A 13473-nucleotide genomic window follows, 5' to 3' on the forward strand; every position below is an offset into this window, starting at 1 on the left:
TGGTGGGTGGCCTGGGACCCCAGAGGCCCCATTCCTATCCTGGAGCTTGGAGGGTGCATCCCCATGGGCTCCAGATTCACCCCATATCTCAGCCATATCCCTCTGTCCTGTCTTTGACCTCAGGAAAACGACCTCTACTGATCATTGTCCACAACATAGGCCTGGTCCTGTCGGTATTAGGAGTCTTTAATTTAGGCGTCCTGGGATAGCAGCTCTTTTTAGGCCTGAGAAGGAACAGCTCAGGAGTATACAACAATTTCAGATGAAACTAATATTCAATGACTATCTCTATAGTGCTAGGTTGTTGACTTCTATTAATCACTATTCTCCTGGTTTTAGCTCTGATGTGGGGATTACAGAGCAGTCAACATTTAAATCTTCATAATCTGTGTATTTGTAGCATCAGTATCATTACTGACCCATAGTTTTTATGCTTTGGGAAGAGTTATTGATTTCATGTATCATGTAAAGGATTCACAATGATGATAGAGCAGCTAAGAGTACAATAATGGCTGGTAAAATGTTCAAATTTTCTCTACCTGTGCATCTATTGTACGTATATGAGTTAGTTTAGTTGTCAATATTAGTGAAATACTATAGAGGACTAGAGAACTTCTTTTAAAAATCACTATTAATGTGTATGATGAAAATGTAAAAGTTCTTCCATAATCGGTGATGTTGTATCTTGAGAGCCTAGATGAAATTGATATACCTTAGTGATATACAGGATTTTAGCCTATGATTTAACTTTGAAAAATTTACATCACTTTTTACTTTTATCTCATTTATTGAGAAAGACATAATTGTTATGCTGTTGGCTTCAAACTGCTTGAAAAGGACTTGAGTCCTACCTTATTTTACATTTACATAGGTAGGACTTCAAATATAGGATATGGTGGAGGGCATCCGTGCAACCATTCTAGGTTAGGAGCAGCAGTTTCCACTGCTGAGACTTCTCGTTTGGACACAAATGGTTTTCACAGTATGGAGATTATTAGCATTACTGCTGCTTCTGAGATGAATGAGCCTAAAGACAAAATATTTCATGTTGTGTGTGCCTCAGGGTAATATAGTAACCTCCCGGAGAGGCCAAGAAAGTGCTTCAGGAAGTCATATTTACTACTACAAATATACCTGTGAAGTGAGTTTTGCTACTGCTGAGTTAACTGTGTAACCTGAGAATAGTGAGAATCAGTGTAGGAAGCCTCCTATAATAGTGAAGACTGCTCCCATGGACACTACGTCATGGAAGTGTGCTACTACATAGTATGTGTCCTGGAGGACAATGTCTGGGGATGAGTTGGCTAAGATGATTCCTGTCAAACCACCTACTGTAAAAAGGAAAATAAAGCCTAAAACTCATAATAGAGTGGGATCTCATATAATATTACCTCCGTGAAGAGTTGCTAATCAGGGACTTCCCTGGTGATGCAGTGGTAAAGAATTGGCCTGCCAATATAGGTGAAATGGGTTTGATCCCCGGTCCAGGAAGATTCCACATGCCGCGGAGCAAAAAGCCCGTGCACCACAACTACTGAGCCTGACCTCTAGAGCCCGTGAGCCACAACTACTGAAGGCCACATGCCTAGAGCCTGTGCTCTGCAACAAGAGAAGCCACCGCCATGAGAAGCCTGCGCATGGCGACGAAGAGTAGCTCCCGCTCACCGCAACGAGAGAAAGCCGGTGCGCAGCAACGAAGACCCAACGCAGCCAAAAATAAAAAAATAAAAAAATTAAATAAAGAGTTTCTAGTCGGCTAGATACTTTTACTCCTGTAGGGATAGAAGTAATTATGGTAGCTGATGCAAAGTGTGCTCCTGAGTCGACAGCTACCCTTATGGTAAATATGAGATGGGCCCACGAGAGAAATCCTAAAAGGCCAGTGGACATGACTCATAATATTCCCAAATAGCTGAAAGGCAGTTTTTGTCCTAAATCGTATGTAATGATATGTGAAATTATAACAAACCCTGGTAGGCCATGAATACACACTTCAGGGTGACCAAAGAATCAAACTAGGTGTTGCTATAGGATTCGGTTTCCTCCTGCAGGGTCAAAGAATGTAGTGTTGAGATTTCTATCTCTTAACAGTGTGGCAATTCTGGCTGCTTGGACTGAGAGTGGCAATTATAGTAATATGGCTATAGTTAGGGAAGACTAAACAAATAATGGTGTTTGGTATTGGGATTTGACCGCTGGTTTTGGATTAAAGACCATAGTAATACAAGAAATAGCATGAAGAATTGAAGAAACACCTGCTAAAGGTAAGGAGGAAATGGTTAGGTCGACAGAGGCTCCTGCGTGGGCCAGATTGCAGACTAGAGCTGAATATACAGTTCCACTTTTACCAGAACCAGCTTCTACTATTGGTAATATGAGTAGGAGTAAGAATGAAGGGGGAAGTAGTCAAAAGTTTACATGATTTATTTGGGGAAATGCTACCTCAGGTGTCCCAGTTATTAGTGGCCCAAGTCAGTTTCTGAACCCTGCAGTATAATGGGTACAACTATAAAGAAAATTATTACAAGTGCAGGGACTGTTATGACTACGTTAAAGATTTGGGCATCTCCAAGTAGCGCTCCAGGTTAGCATAGCTCAGCCAGGATTAATACACTCAAGGCGCTGCCTGCTACTCCAGCTCAAGCACCAAATAGTAAATATAAAACACCGATATCTTTGTGATTTGTTGAAAATAATCAGCAGTGTATGAACAGAGGTAAAATGACCTGAGCTCGCATTAGACTGTAAATGTAAAGACAGAGATTGAGCCCTCTGCTCTTGTCCCGTTTCACTGTAGATCTAGATGGGGTCAATGCAGGTTTCATCACAGCCCCTGAACGAATTTTGTAACAGTTTCTCCTTGTTTTTTTTTTTTTTTTTGTAATTTATTTTTACAGTGGGGTATAGCTGATTTTCAATGCTGTCTTTCTTGCTGCTGCACATCCACTTGATTCACTTACAGAGAGACATCCATAAATTCTTTTTCAGATTCTTACCAGTCGTATATATTCTTTTATGGTGACTAGAGTGTGCCCAGTCCAGTTCTTTGAGCTATAGAGTAGGTCTTGTAGATTACCTATTTGGTCTTTGGAACCCTATCTGTGCTAATTTCAACCCTCTGGTTTATGCCTCACCCCACCCCACCTTTCCCCTTTAGCAACCATAAGTTTGTTTTCTAAATGTGTGACTCTTTTGTAATTTAGTTCATGTGTAGCCATTTTTAGATTCCACCTATAAGTGATATCTTATGCTAAGTGTCTTTTTGTGTCTGACTTATGTCACTTAGAATGATCGTACCTAAGTTCACCTGAGTTGCTGCAACTGGCCTTATTTCATTGATTTCATGGCTGAGTAATATTCCATTGTACATAAGTACCATATCTTCTTTATCCATTTTTTCCTTCCAAGGACATTTATATTGTTTCCAAGTCGAGGCTCCTGCAAAAGGGCTGCACTAATAGTTGAAGTGCCTGTGTCCTATGGATTTATGGTTATCCCGAGATATACACCCAGGAGTGGAAGTGCTGTATGCTCTGTAGCTCTATTTTTTTTAATTAATTAATTTTTTTATGCCTGTGTTGGGTCTTTGTTATTGCACGTGGGCTTTCTGTAGTTGCAGCAAGTTGGGGCTACTCTTTGTTGAAGTGCGTGGGCTTCTCATTGCAGTGGCTTCTCTTCTTGCAGAGCATGGGCTCTAGGCGTCGGGCTTCAGTAGTTGTGGCTCACGGGCTCTAGAGCACAGGCTCAGTAGTTGTGGTGCACGGGCTTAGTTGCTCTGCAGCATGTGTTATCTTTCCAGACCAGGGCTCGAACCCGTGTCCTCTGCATTGGCAGTTGGATTCTCAACCACTGCGCCACCAGGCAAGTCCCTATAACTCTGTCTGTATTTCTGGCGTGGTATGACATGGTTGTTTTGATAAGTACTTTATTTTCTAGTAAATTTCAAGTGTATAAAAAACTTTAAATAGCAGTATAAAGTTTTCCACATTCACAAAATACTCCAGATTGTTTTACCCTGTGAGAGTGGGAGGGCCACTCTCCCAGGGAACGAGCACATAACCCCAAAGTGAGGAATAATTATGGTTTCCACATTATAATCCTATCCACAGACCTGCTTCAACTTTCACCAGCTGCCCCAGCTTCGTGGAAATGTATTTTTCTATTCGAATCCAGTTTTCTTTTCTTGGAACCATCACTGGGGCTTTTCCTCACTTAAAAAACCTTGCTGGAGCCATGGCGATGGGTGGTGGCGGCGGCAGCAGCAGCAGCGGCGGTGTCCCAGAGCCGGAAGACTCGGCGCTGTTCCGGCGCGGCATAGGCCAGAGTGATGATTCTGACATTTGGGATGATACAGCATTGATAAAAGCTTATGATAAAGCTGTGGCTTCATTTAAGCACGCTCTAAAGAATGGTGACAGTTCCAAAGTTTCAGAAAAACCAAAAGGCACACCTAAAAGGAAACCTGCTAAGAAAAATAAAAGCCAAAGAAAGAATACCACAACTCCCTTGAAGCAGTGGAAAGTTCTTGAAAAACGTGCTGCCGTTTGGTCAGAAGATGGCTGTGTTTACTCAGCTACCATTGCTTTGATTGACTTTAAGAGAGAAACCTGTGTTGTCATTTACACTGGATATGGAAACAGAGAGGAGCAAAATCTGTCTGATCTACTTTCCACAACCTCTGAAGTAGCTAATAATATAGAACAGGATGCTCAGGAGAATGAAAATGAAAGTCAAATTTCAACAGATGAAAGTGAGAACTCCTCCAGGTCTCCTGTAAATAAACCAAATAACATCAAGTCAAAAGCTGCTCCATGGAACTCTTTTCTCCCTCCACCACCCCATATGCCAGGATCAGGTCTGGGACCAGGAAAGCCAGGTCTAAAATTCAGTGGCCCACCACCGCCACCCTTCCCGTCATGCTGGCTGCCTCCATTTCCTTCTGGACCACCAATAATTCCCCCATCACCTCCTATATGTCCAGATTCTCTGGATGATGCTGATGCTTTGGGAAGTATGTTAATCTCTTGGTACATGAGTGGTTATCATACTGGTTACTATATGGGTTTCAAACAAAGTCAAAAAGAAAGAACGTGCTCACATTTCAATTAAGGAGTAATTTGTATAATGTTTTATAATAGATTCAGGTGCAGCTCTCTCCCAAGGAGGATGGTATATTGATGTGCCCTGGTCGATGTGAACAGAAGTTTCATCATTTTCTTCATGAACACTTGGATGGGTGCATGTCATCTTCATTTCCCCTTGTTGCATGTGACTCATGCTTAAATAACCAGTTAGCTATTTTGAGGAAATAATCAGTTTGAATAACTGAACAATGGAAATATGAGTGATTAAAAGAAATTCAAGGTCACACACAGTGCAGAAAGTCAATCTGTCAAAATCACAGCTGAACCCATTTGTATATTGTAACTTTCTTAGTAAGTATGTTAAGATTTTTATCAATGCCTTTAAAAATAAATAACTTTTTTAAAAAACAAAAAACAAACAAAAAAAACCTTGCTGGGTTTAAAGTGTACAAGATGAGCGTGGTCTGGGTGGTTTTTCTGTATGGCTTCTTTCAGTTAGGATGTTTTCAGTGTTTTTCCACATTGTAACATTGATCATTATTTCATTCATTTTTTCCATTGTGATTAAAAACACATAACATTTACCATTAAACCATTTTTTAACACCTTTTAAAAAATTATTTGATTTTATTTTCTATTTTTTGCCTGTGTCAGGTCTTTGTTGCTGCATACAGGCTTTCTCTAATTGCGGCGAGCGGAGCTACTCTTTGTTGCCATGTGCAGGCTTCTCATTGCAGTGGCTTCTCTTGTTATGGAGCACGGGCTCTAGGCGCACAGGTTTCAGTAGTTGTGGCACGAGGGCTCAGTAGCTGTGGCTCACGGGCTTAGTTGCTCTGCAGCATGCGGGATCTTCCAGGACCAGCGCTTGAACCCGTGTCCCCTGCATTGGCAGGCGGATTCTTAACCACTGTGCCATGAGGAAAGCCCCATTTAAACCATTTATAAGTACACAGTTCTGTGGCATTAATTGCATTCACATTGCTGTAAAAATATCCTCACCATCCATCTCCAGAGCTTTATTTTCCCCATGTGAAACCGTAGCCATTAAACACTAACTCACCTCAACCCCTGGCACCCTTATTCTACTTTGTCTTTGAGTTTGACTACTCTGGATACCTCATACTAGTGGAATCATAGAACGTTTGTCCTTTTTGTGTCTGGCTGGTTTCACTTAGCATAATGACTTCAAGGTTCATCCACATTGTAGCATGTGTGAGAATTACCTTAGTTTTAAAGGTTGAATCATATTCCATTGTGTATATGCTACACTGTACTTATCCATTCATCTGTTGAAGGATGTGTTGTGTTGCTTCCACCTTTTGGCTATTGTGAATAATGTTGCTATGAATATGGGGTACAAATGTCTGTTCCAGTCCTTGCTTTCTAATATTCTGGGTGTACACCCTGGAGTGGAATCAAGGGATCACACATTTTCCATGTTTTTGAGGAGCCACCATACAGTTTTCCACAGCGGCTGTATAATTTTACTTTATTCCTTTATATGACAGAATAATGTAGCTTATGGATCTACCTTATTTTGCTTATCCGTTTACCTGCTGATGGACATTTAAATCTTTTCTACCCTGGGCTATTGTGAACAGTGCTGCTATGAATAATTGGTGTACAAGTTTTTGTTTGAACGCCTGTTTTCCATTTTTTTGGTATATATCTAGGAGTGGAGTTGTTGAACCACATGGTAATTATATTTTATAATTTTGAGTAAATGGTAAAGGTTTGTACACATAGACTGCACCATTGTGCATCTCCACAAGTAACTTTTAAGGGTTCCAATTTCTCTGCATTGTTGCCAACATTTGTTATTTTTATTTATGTATTTTAAAATTGATTTTAAAGTTTATTTTTATTCTAGTGTGTGTGAAAGGGCATCACACTGTGGCTTTAATTTGCATTTTCATCATGACTACTGATGTTTGACATCATTTCATGTCCTTGTTGACCATTTGTATGTCTTGCCTGGAGAGCAGTCCATGCAAGCCATTTGTCTGTTTCAAAAATTTTATTGTTTGTCTTTTTTTGATGAGTTGTAGAAGTCCTGGGTATATTCTAGGTAAGGAGTCTTATTAGATATATAATGTGCCAATATTGTCTTCCATTCTGTGGGCTGTCTTCTTCCTTTCTGGATAGCCTCTTTTGATGCACAAAGGTTTGTAATTTTGAGGAAATCCAATTTATCTATTTTTTTCTTTCATTTCTTATGCTTTACTGTCAAATCTAAGAAACCATTGCTAAATTTGTGGTCAGGAAGATTTAATTCCTTGGTTTATTTGAGAGTTCATACAGTCATCCCTCGGTACCCACTAGGCCAGGCTTTAGGCCTAGGTTGGAGTCAGTGTGAGGGTTCAGGGGTCACAGTTTTGGGTTAGGGGTCATTGTTGGAGCGTCCTGGTAGACGGCTGTGGCTAAAGGGTCGGGGGTTAGAGTTTAGGGGTCAGAGGCAAGGGTCTAGGTGTCTGGGGTTAGGGTTGTTAGGGGGTTACGGTTAGAGGTTAGGGTTCTTAGGGTAAAGGTTAGAGTTAGGTTTAAGCACAATTGGCCCTCATTGCCCTCCCCTCTCTTTCTCTCTGAAGCCTCCAGAATGGATAGGACTTGCCCAGGGTCAAACAGGAATCAGGGAGCTGAGGTCAATAACTGTTTTTCTGGCCTTTCTTCCCCCAGTCCTGGGCTCTGAGAGAAGAATGAAATGTCTGTTCTTGTCTCGGACTGTTTCTTATCCAAGTCAACCTCTGTCAAGGATTGGGGAGGGTGTCAGAAGTCATGCATGGTTTCCTTCTGCCCTCCTACCTGGGAAGGGTGATGCTGGCCCTACTCTGTCTGGGTAGCCCCAGGTTCCAGCACAGCCAAGACAGGAGGGAACTCAGCGGACACGTGTGGATTTATACAGGACCGGGTGCAGTGACCTGCCAGCCCCCAGGTGCTGCCTTCTTAAGGGCTGGTGGGACCCTCCTGGCCCTGGAGGCATCCTTTGTTCCATCTGAGTGGGCATGAATAGTTGATCAAGTCTCAGGCAGGACAGCCCTTGTCCTCTGACTATGCAGGCAGGCATCTGTGGTCCTCTAGCTCAGTCCAGCCTGGGCATTGTCAGGCCCTCATGTACAGTTACGGAGCTGACCATGATGCTGGGCAATTCAAGAGCTACCTGGGCAGTGTAGACATTCCTTTGAGAAGTTTCAACTACCAACATGCATGTGGCTGAGAAAAAGGCCTCCCGCTCACAGCCTCATAGGCTGCCAAGAGAAGTAATAATCCTCTAAACATTGGAGTGTGTCCCTGACACAACACCCATACAGCAGACCATGGCCCTGCAATCCTTTGTCCTTTCAGTCGTTAGAAACTTTTGACATGCATATTCATTAAGAATCAAAGATATGGGATCACCTGGACCGCCCAGTGGGAGGTTTACACCGACACTGCCATTGTCTTGGAGAGTCATATGCATCCATGTGGCCTCTGGAAGACTGCCAATTATGGGTTCCATGGCATGGAATAATTCTTGAGCCTCCCGTTACTTCATTGCACAAGAGTTTCCTTACCACCCTAGCATTTGGTTTCTTCCCTTAGAAAAGGAGAGAGAAGAAACTGGAAAAGGAGCAGTATTGTTTCTCAGGGATGGGTAGTTAATATGGCCAGGGAGATGGCATAACTCACGGGCACCCACATCTCAGGGGCAGGAATGAGGTCTGTGGGTCTTCTGAGGGCACATGGGCTGTTCTGGGCCAGCCTCTGAGATGTGAGGACCTGATGCCCAAGGAAAGAGGCTTGAGTTTACCACCACCAATGATCCTGACTTTTCAGCAAGTGAAAGAACTTCTTGCAGTCTTGGGAGGGACAGTAAGAGCACTGGATACATAGCTGCAGCCCCTGACCCTAAGTGAACCCCTTTTTTCCTTTTGTGTCAGATTCTGTGCTGTGCAGTGAGCTGTCATTGACTTAGAATCTGTTGCTTTCTCCCAGTGAACATCTGTTCTCAGGCCCAAGTGCCTCAGTTTTCCTTTGGGAATTACATCTCATTTGCTTCCAGTCCAAACAGTTGCAGAAGGATGACCCCATGGTCCACCCAGCTCGAAGAAGGGTTTACAACCCACATCTAGCCAGTCCCATTTTCCATCTTCTGGTGTTGGGTCAAGGATGAGAATGCAACCCAAGCCAGATCAAAGGCATTTAAAACCATGACTTTTTGGAATCCAAGAAAAGGAGAAACTCTTTCTCGGAAAATGGATGGTGAGTTGTTGTCAGCCTAGGACTGCTGTTGGCCCAAGGGCAGGGAGAGAGCCTGTGCCTGGTAATGGGGTCCCCCAAAGGCACTGAGCAGGACAAAGATTTGGAGAGAAGCAAGATCACACTGAGACAGTGTGAGCCGCTGGACCTGCCAGGTCCAAACCCATTCTTCAACTTGTCACTTGCAAGTATTAATGTATTTCTACCCTTACAATAAATACTAATTTATTTTACTTCTGTAAGTGTGTCCAGTCGCTGGGAAAAGAAAAAGTCCTGGTTGATACATCTGAGTCAATAATCCCTGATCCTTCCTCAGGTGTCCTCACTGGGTAGGCATGGCTGGGGGAGGTGAAGACACTGGGTGGGGTCATATACTAGGGGAGCTGCCAGACATCTCTGTCCCTGCTCCTTCCCTGTCTCAGGAGAGGGAAACCCTGGAAGAGTGATAGGATAACCAGTAGAGGAAGAGGTTCCTCAGTGATTAATTGGCCTTTGTGTGTTTTCCTTAATTTAGGGACCATTTTGGTAATGTGTTTTTACAAAGAAATCCCCCTTTTCCTCTAGGTTTCCAGTTTGTTACAGTAGGTTTCTCTTATTTGATGTTTACTTTTTCCTGTCTAATTTTCTACAGAATCATGACAAATAATGAACAAATACTGATACTTTACTATTAACTGAAGTCCCTGTTCATGTTCCCTTTGTTATACCTTTCCTTGTTCCAGGGTCTCAAAGGACATGGGGTCATCATGTCTGTTTAGTCTCTTCTGGGCTTTGACAATTGCTCAGACTCTCCTTCTTTCCATGACCTTGACAGTGTGGAGGAGGACTGGTCAGGTATTATATAGACTCCCGGGCACTGGGATTTGCTTGGTGTTTTTGTCGTGGTTAGACTTGGCTTTGAAAAAGCAGATCACAGAGGTGAAGTGCTTCCTCTTCACTATATATCAAGAGGACAGGCTCTTAAGGAAACTTCTCACTTATATTCTTAACTTTGGTCACCTAGCTGAAGTAGTGTTTGTCAAGTTTTCCCACAGGTTAATTTTTTTCCCATGTCCATCCTGTGTGTCTTATTTAGGAGGAAGTCATAATGCAGAAGCCACCCTTGAGGAGAGAGGGGTTAGCTTCACATCCTTGATGGACAGCTGAGTGTCTATATGAATTATTTAGAAGCTTTGTGCATAGGAGATTTCTATTTAACACCATTCATCGAAAACTATGTAATTTATTTTTACCAGTTTGGACACGTGAATGATTACTGTAAACTTTTGGTTATAATCCAGCACTACATTATTAGACTGCTTAGTTCATTCTTGCTTTGGCTGTTGAGAGCTTTTTCCATTTGCTCCTGTTTTCATTTTACATAATTTTTCTTTTGTGGGTTTTTAAAATTTTGGGTACTTCTTTACTTTCTGATATTTTAAGATTATGCTGCTTCATATATTTACTGTCTCAGTCCTAGCATCAGCCCTTTCTTCAAAGAGCCCTTGTTCCTTTTATTAAAGAATGGTATTAAAAACTTACATGTGGGAGGTAAGTATGCTCAGCTGACAGTACATAGAAATACATGCATGTATCCCAGCCGATGCATATACACATAATTATAAAGATATCCATATGGAACTATGTGTAGGCTAAAGATAGTTTATACCGATGTCTCCAACCGGATCTGTTATGACATGGATATTGTAACCTTTTCCCTTTGTTTGACTGTAACATCCCACTCCAGTGGTAAGAAACCTGGCTTCCACCATTTGTCATTTATTAAATTCAGTGCTTGTTCCATTCGATTACTGATATAGTAGTTTCAGTACTGTTAGCTACTACCCATCATGGGAAAGAACTTAGAGTCCACTGTGTATGCATGGCACATTTTGTCTTTGGCCTACAGATACTGTACATTTCCAAAGTTAACTTAGGTCAGCCCATTTGTCCCACTACCAACAGTGAGTTTTTCCATACATTTCTGAAACAGTTCGATTCTTTGTTACATTCTGTATTCCAGTCTTTGACACTCCCATATCCTAAGTAGCTAAGTTTGAATAGACTGTAAATTACTTGTTGTGTTGTAAAAATCTGTGGGTGTAGACAAATGCATAGTGACAGGTATTCACCACTAAAGTATCATATGGACTATTTCAACCACATATTCCTTAAACTGTTTACCAGTGTCAGTTTTACCTTTTCTAGAATGTCATATAAATGAGGTCATACAGTGTGTAGCACTTCAGACTGGATTCTTTCACTTAGCAATGTAAGTGTTAGTTGCATCTATATCTATCTATATATATTTGCATGGGTTGATGATCCATTCCTTTATATCTCTGAATACTATTGCACTGCATGTATATGAGAGGAAAAATAATTTTCCCTCTACACTTCTATGTTCTTTATTGAGATCTCCCTTGTAATGAAAAAGAGACGAACTGGAGAAAACAATCAGAAGTTTAATATATACCATGCGTACCTCCTGTATACTTGAAAGATACCCAGGAAAACTGAGTCACTCCCTGAAATGGCCCAAGCCATTACCTTAAATGCTATCTTCTGCTGAGAACAAAAGAAAGATGTTAGGGAATGGAGGAAGCCATTTAAGGGATGTTATTAGTCAAAGCCCAGTAAACAAGGGTATGGTTGTTACACAGATTTACATCCAGGCCTATTTCATTGACAAGCTTTTTTTTTTTTTTTTTTTTTTTTTTTTAAGTTTATTTATTCATTTTTTTAATTAGTTTCTGCTTTATAACAAAGTGAATCAGTCATACATATACATCTGTTCCCACATCCCTTCCCTCATGCATCTCCCTCCCTCCCACCCTCCCCATCCCACCCCTCCAGGCGGTCACAAAGCACCGAGCTGATCTCCCTGTGCTCTGCGGCTGCTTCCCACTATCTATCTACCTGACGTTTGGTAGTGTATACACGTCCATGCCTCTCTTTCGCCTTGTCACAGCCCACCCTTCCCCCTCCCCATATCCTCAAGTCCATTCTCAAGTAGGTCTGCGTCTTCATTCCCGTTTTGCCCCTAGGTTCTTCATGACATTTTTTTTTTAAATTCCGTATATATGTGTTAGCATACGGTATTTGTCTTTCTCTTTCTGACTAACTTCACTCTGTATGACAGACTCTAGGTCTATCCACCTCATTACAAATAGCTCAGTTTCGTTTCTTTTTATGGCTGAGTAATATTCCATTGTATATATGTGCCACATCTTCTTTATCCATTCATCCGATGATGGACACTTAGGTTGTTTCCAGCTCCGGGCTATTGTGAATAGAGCTGCAATGAACATTTTGGTACATGTCTCTTTTGGAATTATGGTTTTCTCAGGGTATATGCCCAGTAGTGGGATTGCTGGGTCATATGGTAGTTCTATTTGTAGTTTTTTAAGGAACCTCCATACCGTTCTCCATAGTGGCTGTACCAATTCACATTCCCACCAGCAGTGCAAGAGTGTTCCCTTTTCTCCACACCCTCTCCAGCATTTATTGTTTCTAGATTTCTCTTTTTTTTTTTTTTAATTAGTTTCTGCTTTATAACAAAGTGAATCAGTCATACATATACATCTGTTCCCACATCCCTTCCCTCATGCATCTCCCTCCCTCCCACCCTCCCCATCCCACCCCTCCAGGCGGTCACAAAGCACTGAGCTGATCTCCCTGTGCTCTGCGGCTGCTTCCCACTATCTATCTACCTTACGTTTGGTAGTGTATATATGTCCATGCCTCTCTTTCGCTTTGTCACAGCTTACCCTTCCCCCTCCCCATATCCACAAGTCCATTCTCAAGTAGGTCTGTGTCTTTATTCCCGTTTTACCCCTAGGTTCTTCATGACATTTTTTTTTTTAATTCCGTATATATGTGTTAGCATACGGTATTTGTCTTTCTCTTTCTGACTTACTTCACTCTGTATGACAGACTCTAGGTCTATCCACCTCATTACAAATAGCTCAGTTTCGTTTAGTTTTATGGCTGAGTAATATTCCATTGTATATATGTGCCACATCTTCTTTATCCATTCATCCGATGATGGACACTTAGGTTGTTTCCATCTCTGGGCTATTGTGAATAGAGCTGCAATGAACATTTTGGTACATGTCTCTTTTTGAATTATGGTTTTCTCAGGGTATATGCCTAGTAGTGGGATTGCTGGGTC

At 41.7% G+C, this 13473-nt stretch overlaps 1 protein-coding gene across 1 annotated transcript; it reads left to right on the forward strand.

Annotated features, from left to right (window-relative positions):
- Nucleotides 1-4233: 4233 nt before the first annotated feature.
- Nucleotides 4234-5132, forward strand: LOC308627812 (survival motor neuron protein-like; the record flags this gene model as incomplete). Its single annotated transcript, XM_081254201.1, has 1 exon — nt 4234-5132. One exon carries the CDS (start codon nt 4234-4236, stop codon nt 5107-5109), a length of 876 nt encoding a protein of 291 aa, XP_081110327.1. The 3' UTR covers nt 5110-5132.
- Nucleotides 5133-13473: the final 8341 nt, after the last annotated feature.

The sequence above is a fragment of the Mesoplodon bidens genome (assembly GCF_964165515.1).
Source record: "Mesoplodon bidens genome assembly, chromosome: 14".
Taxonomy (NCBI): domain Eukaryota; kingdom Metazoa; phylum Chordata; class Mammalia; order Artiodactyla; family Ziphiidae; genus Mesoplodon; species Mesoplodon bidens.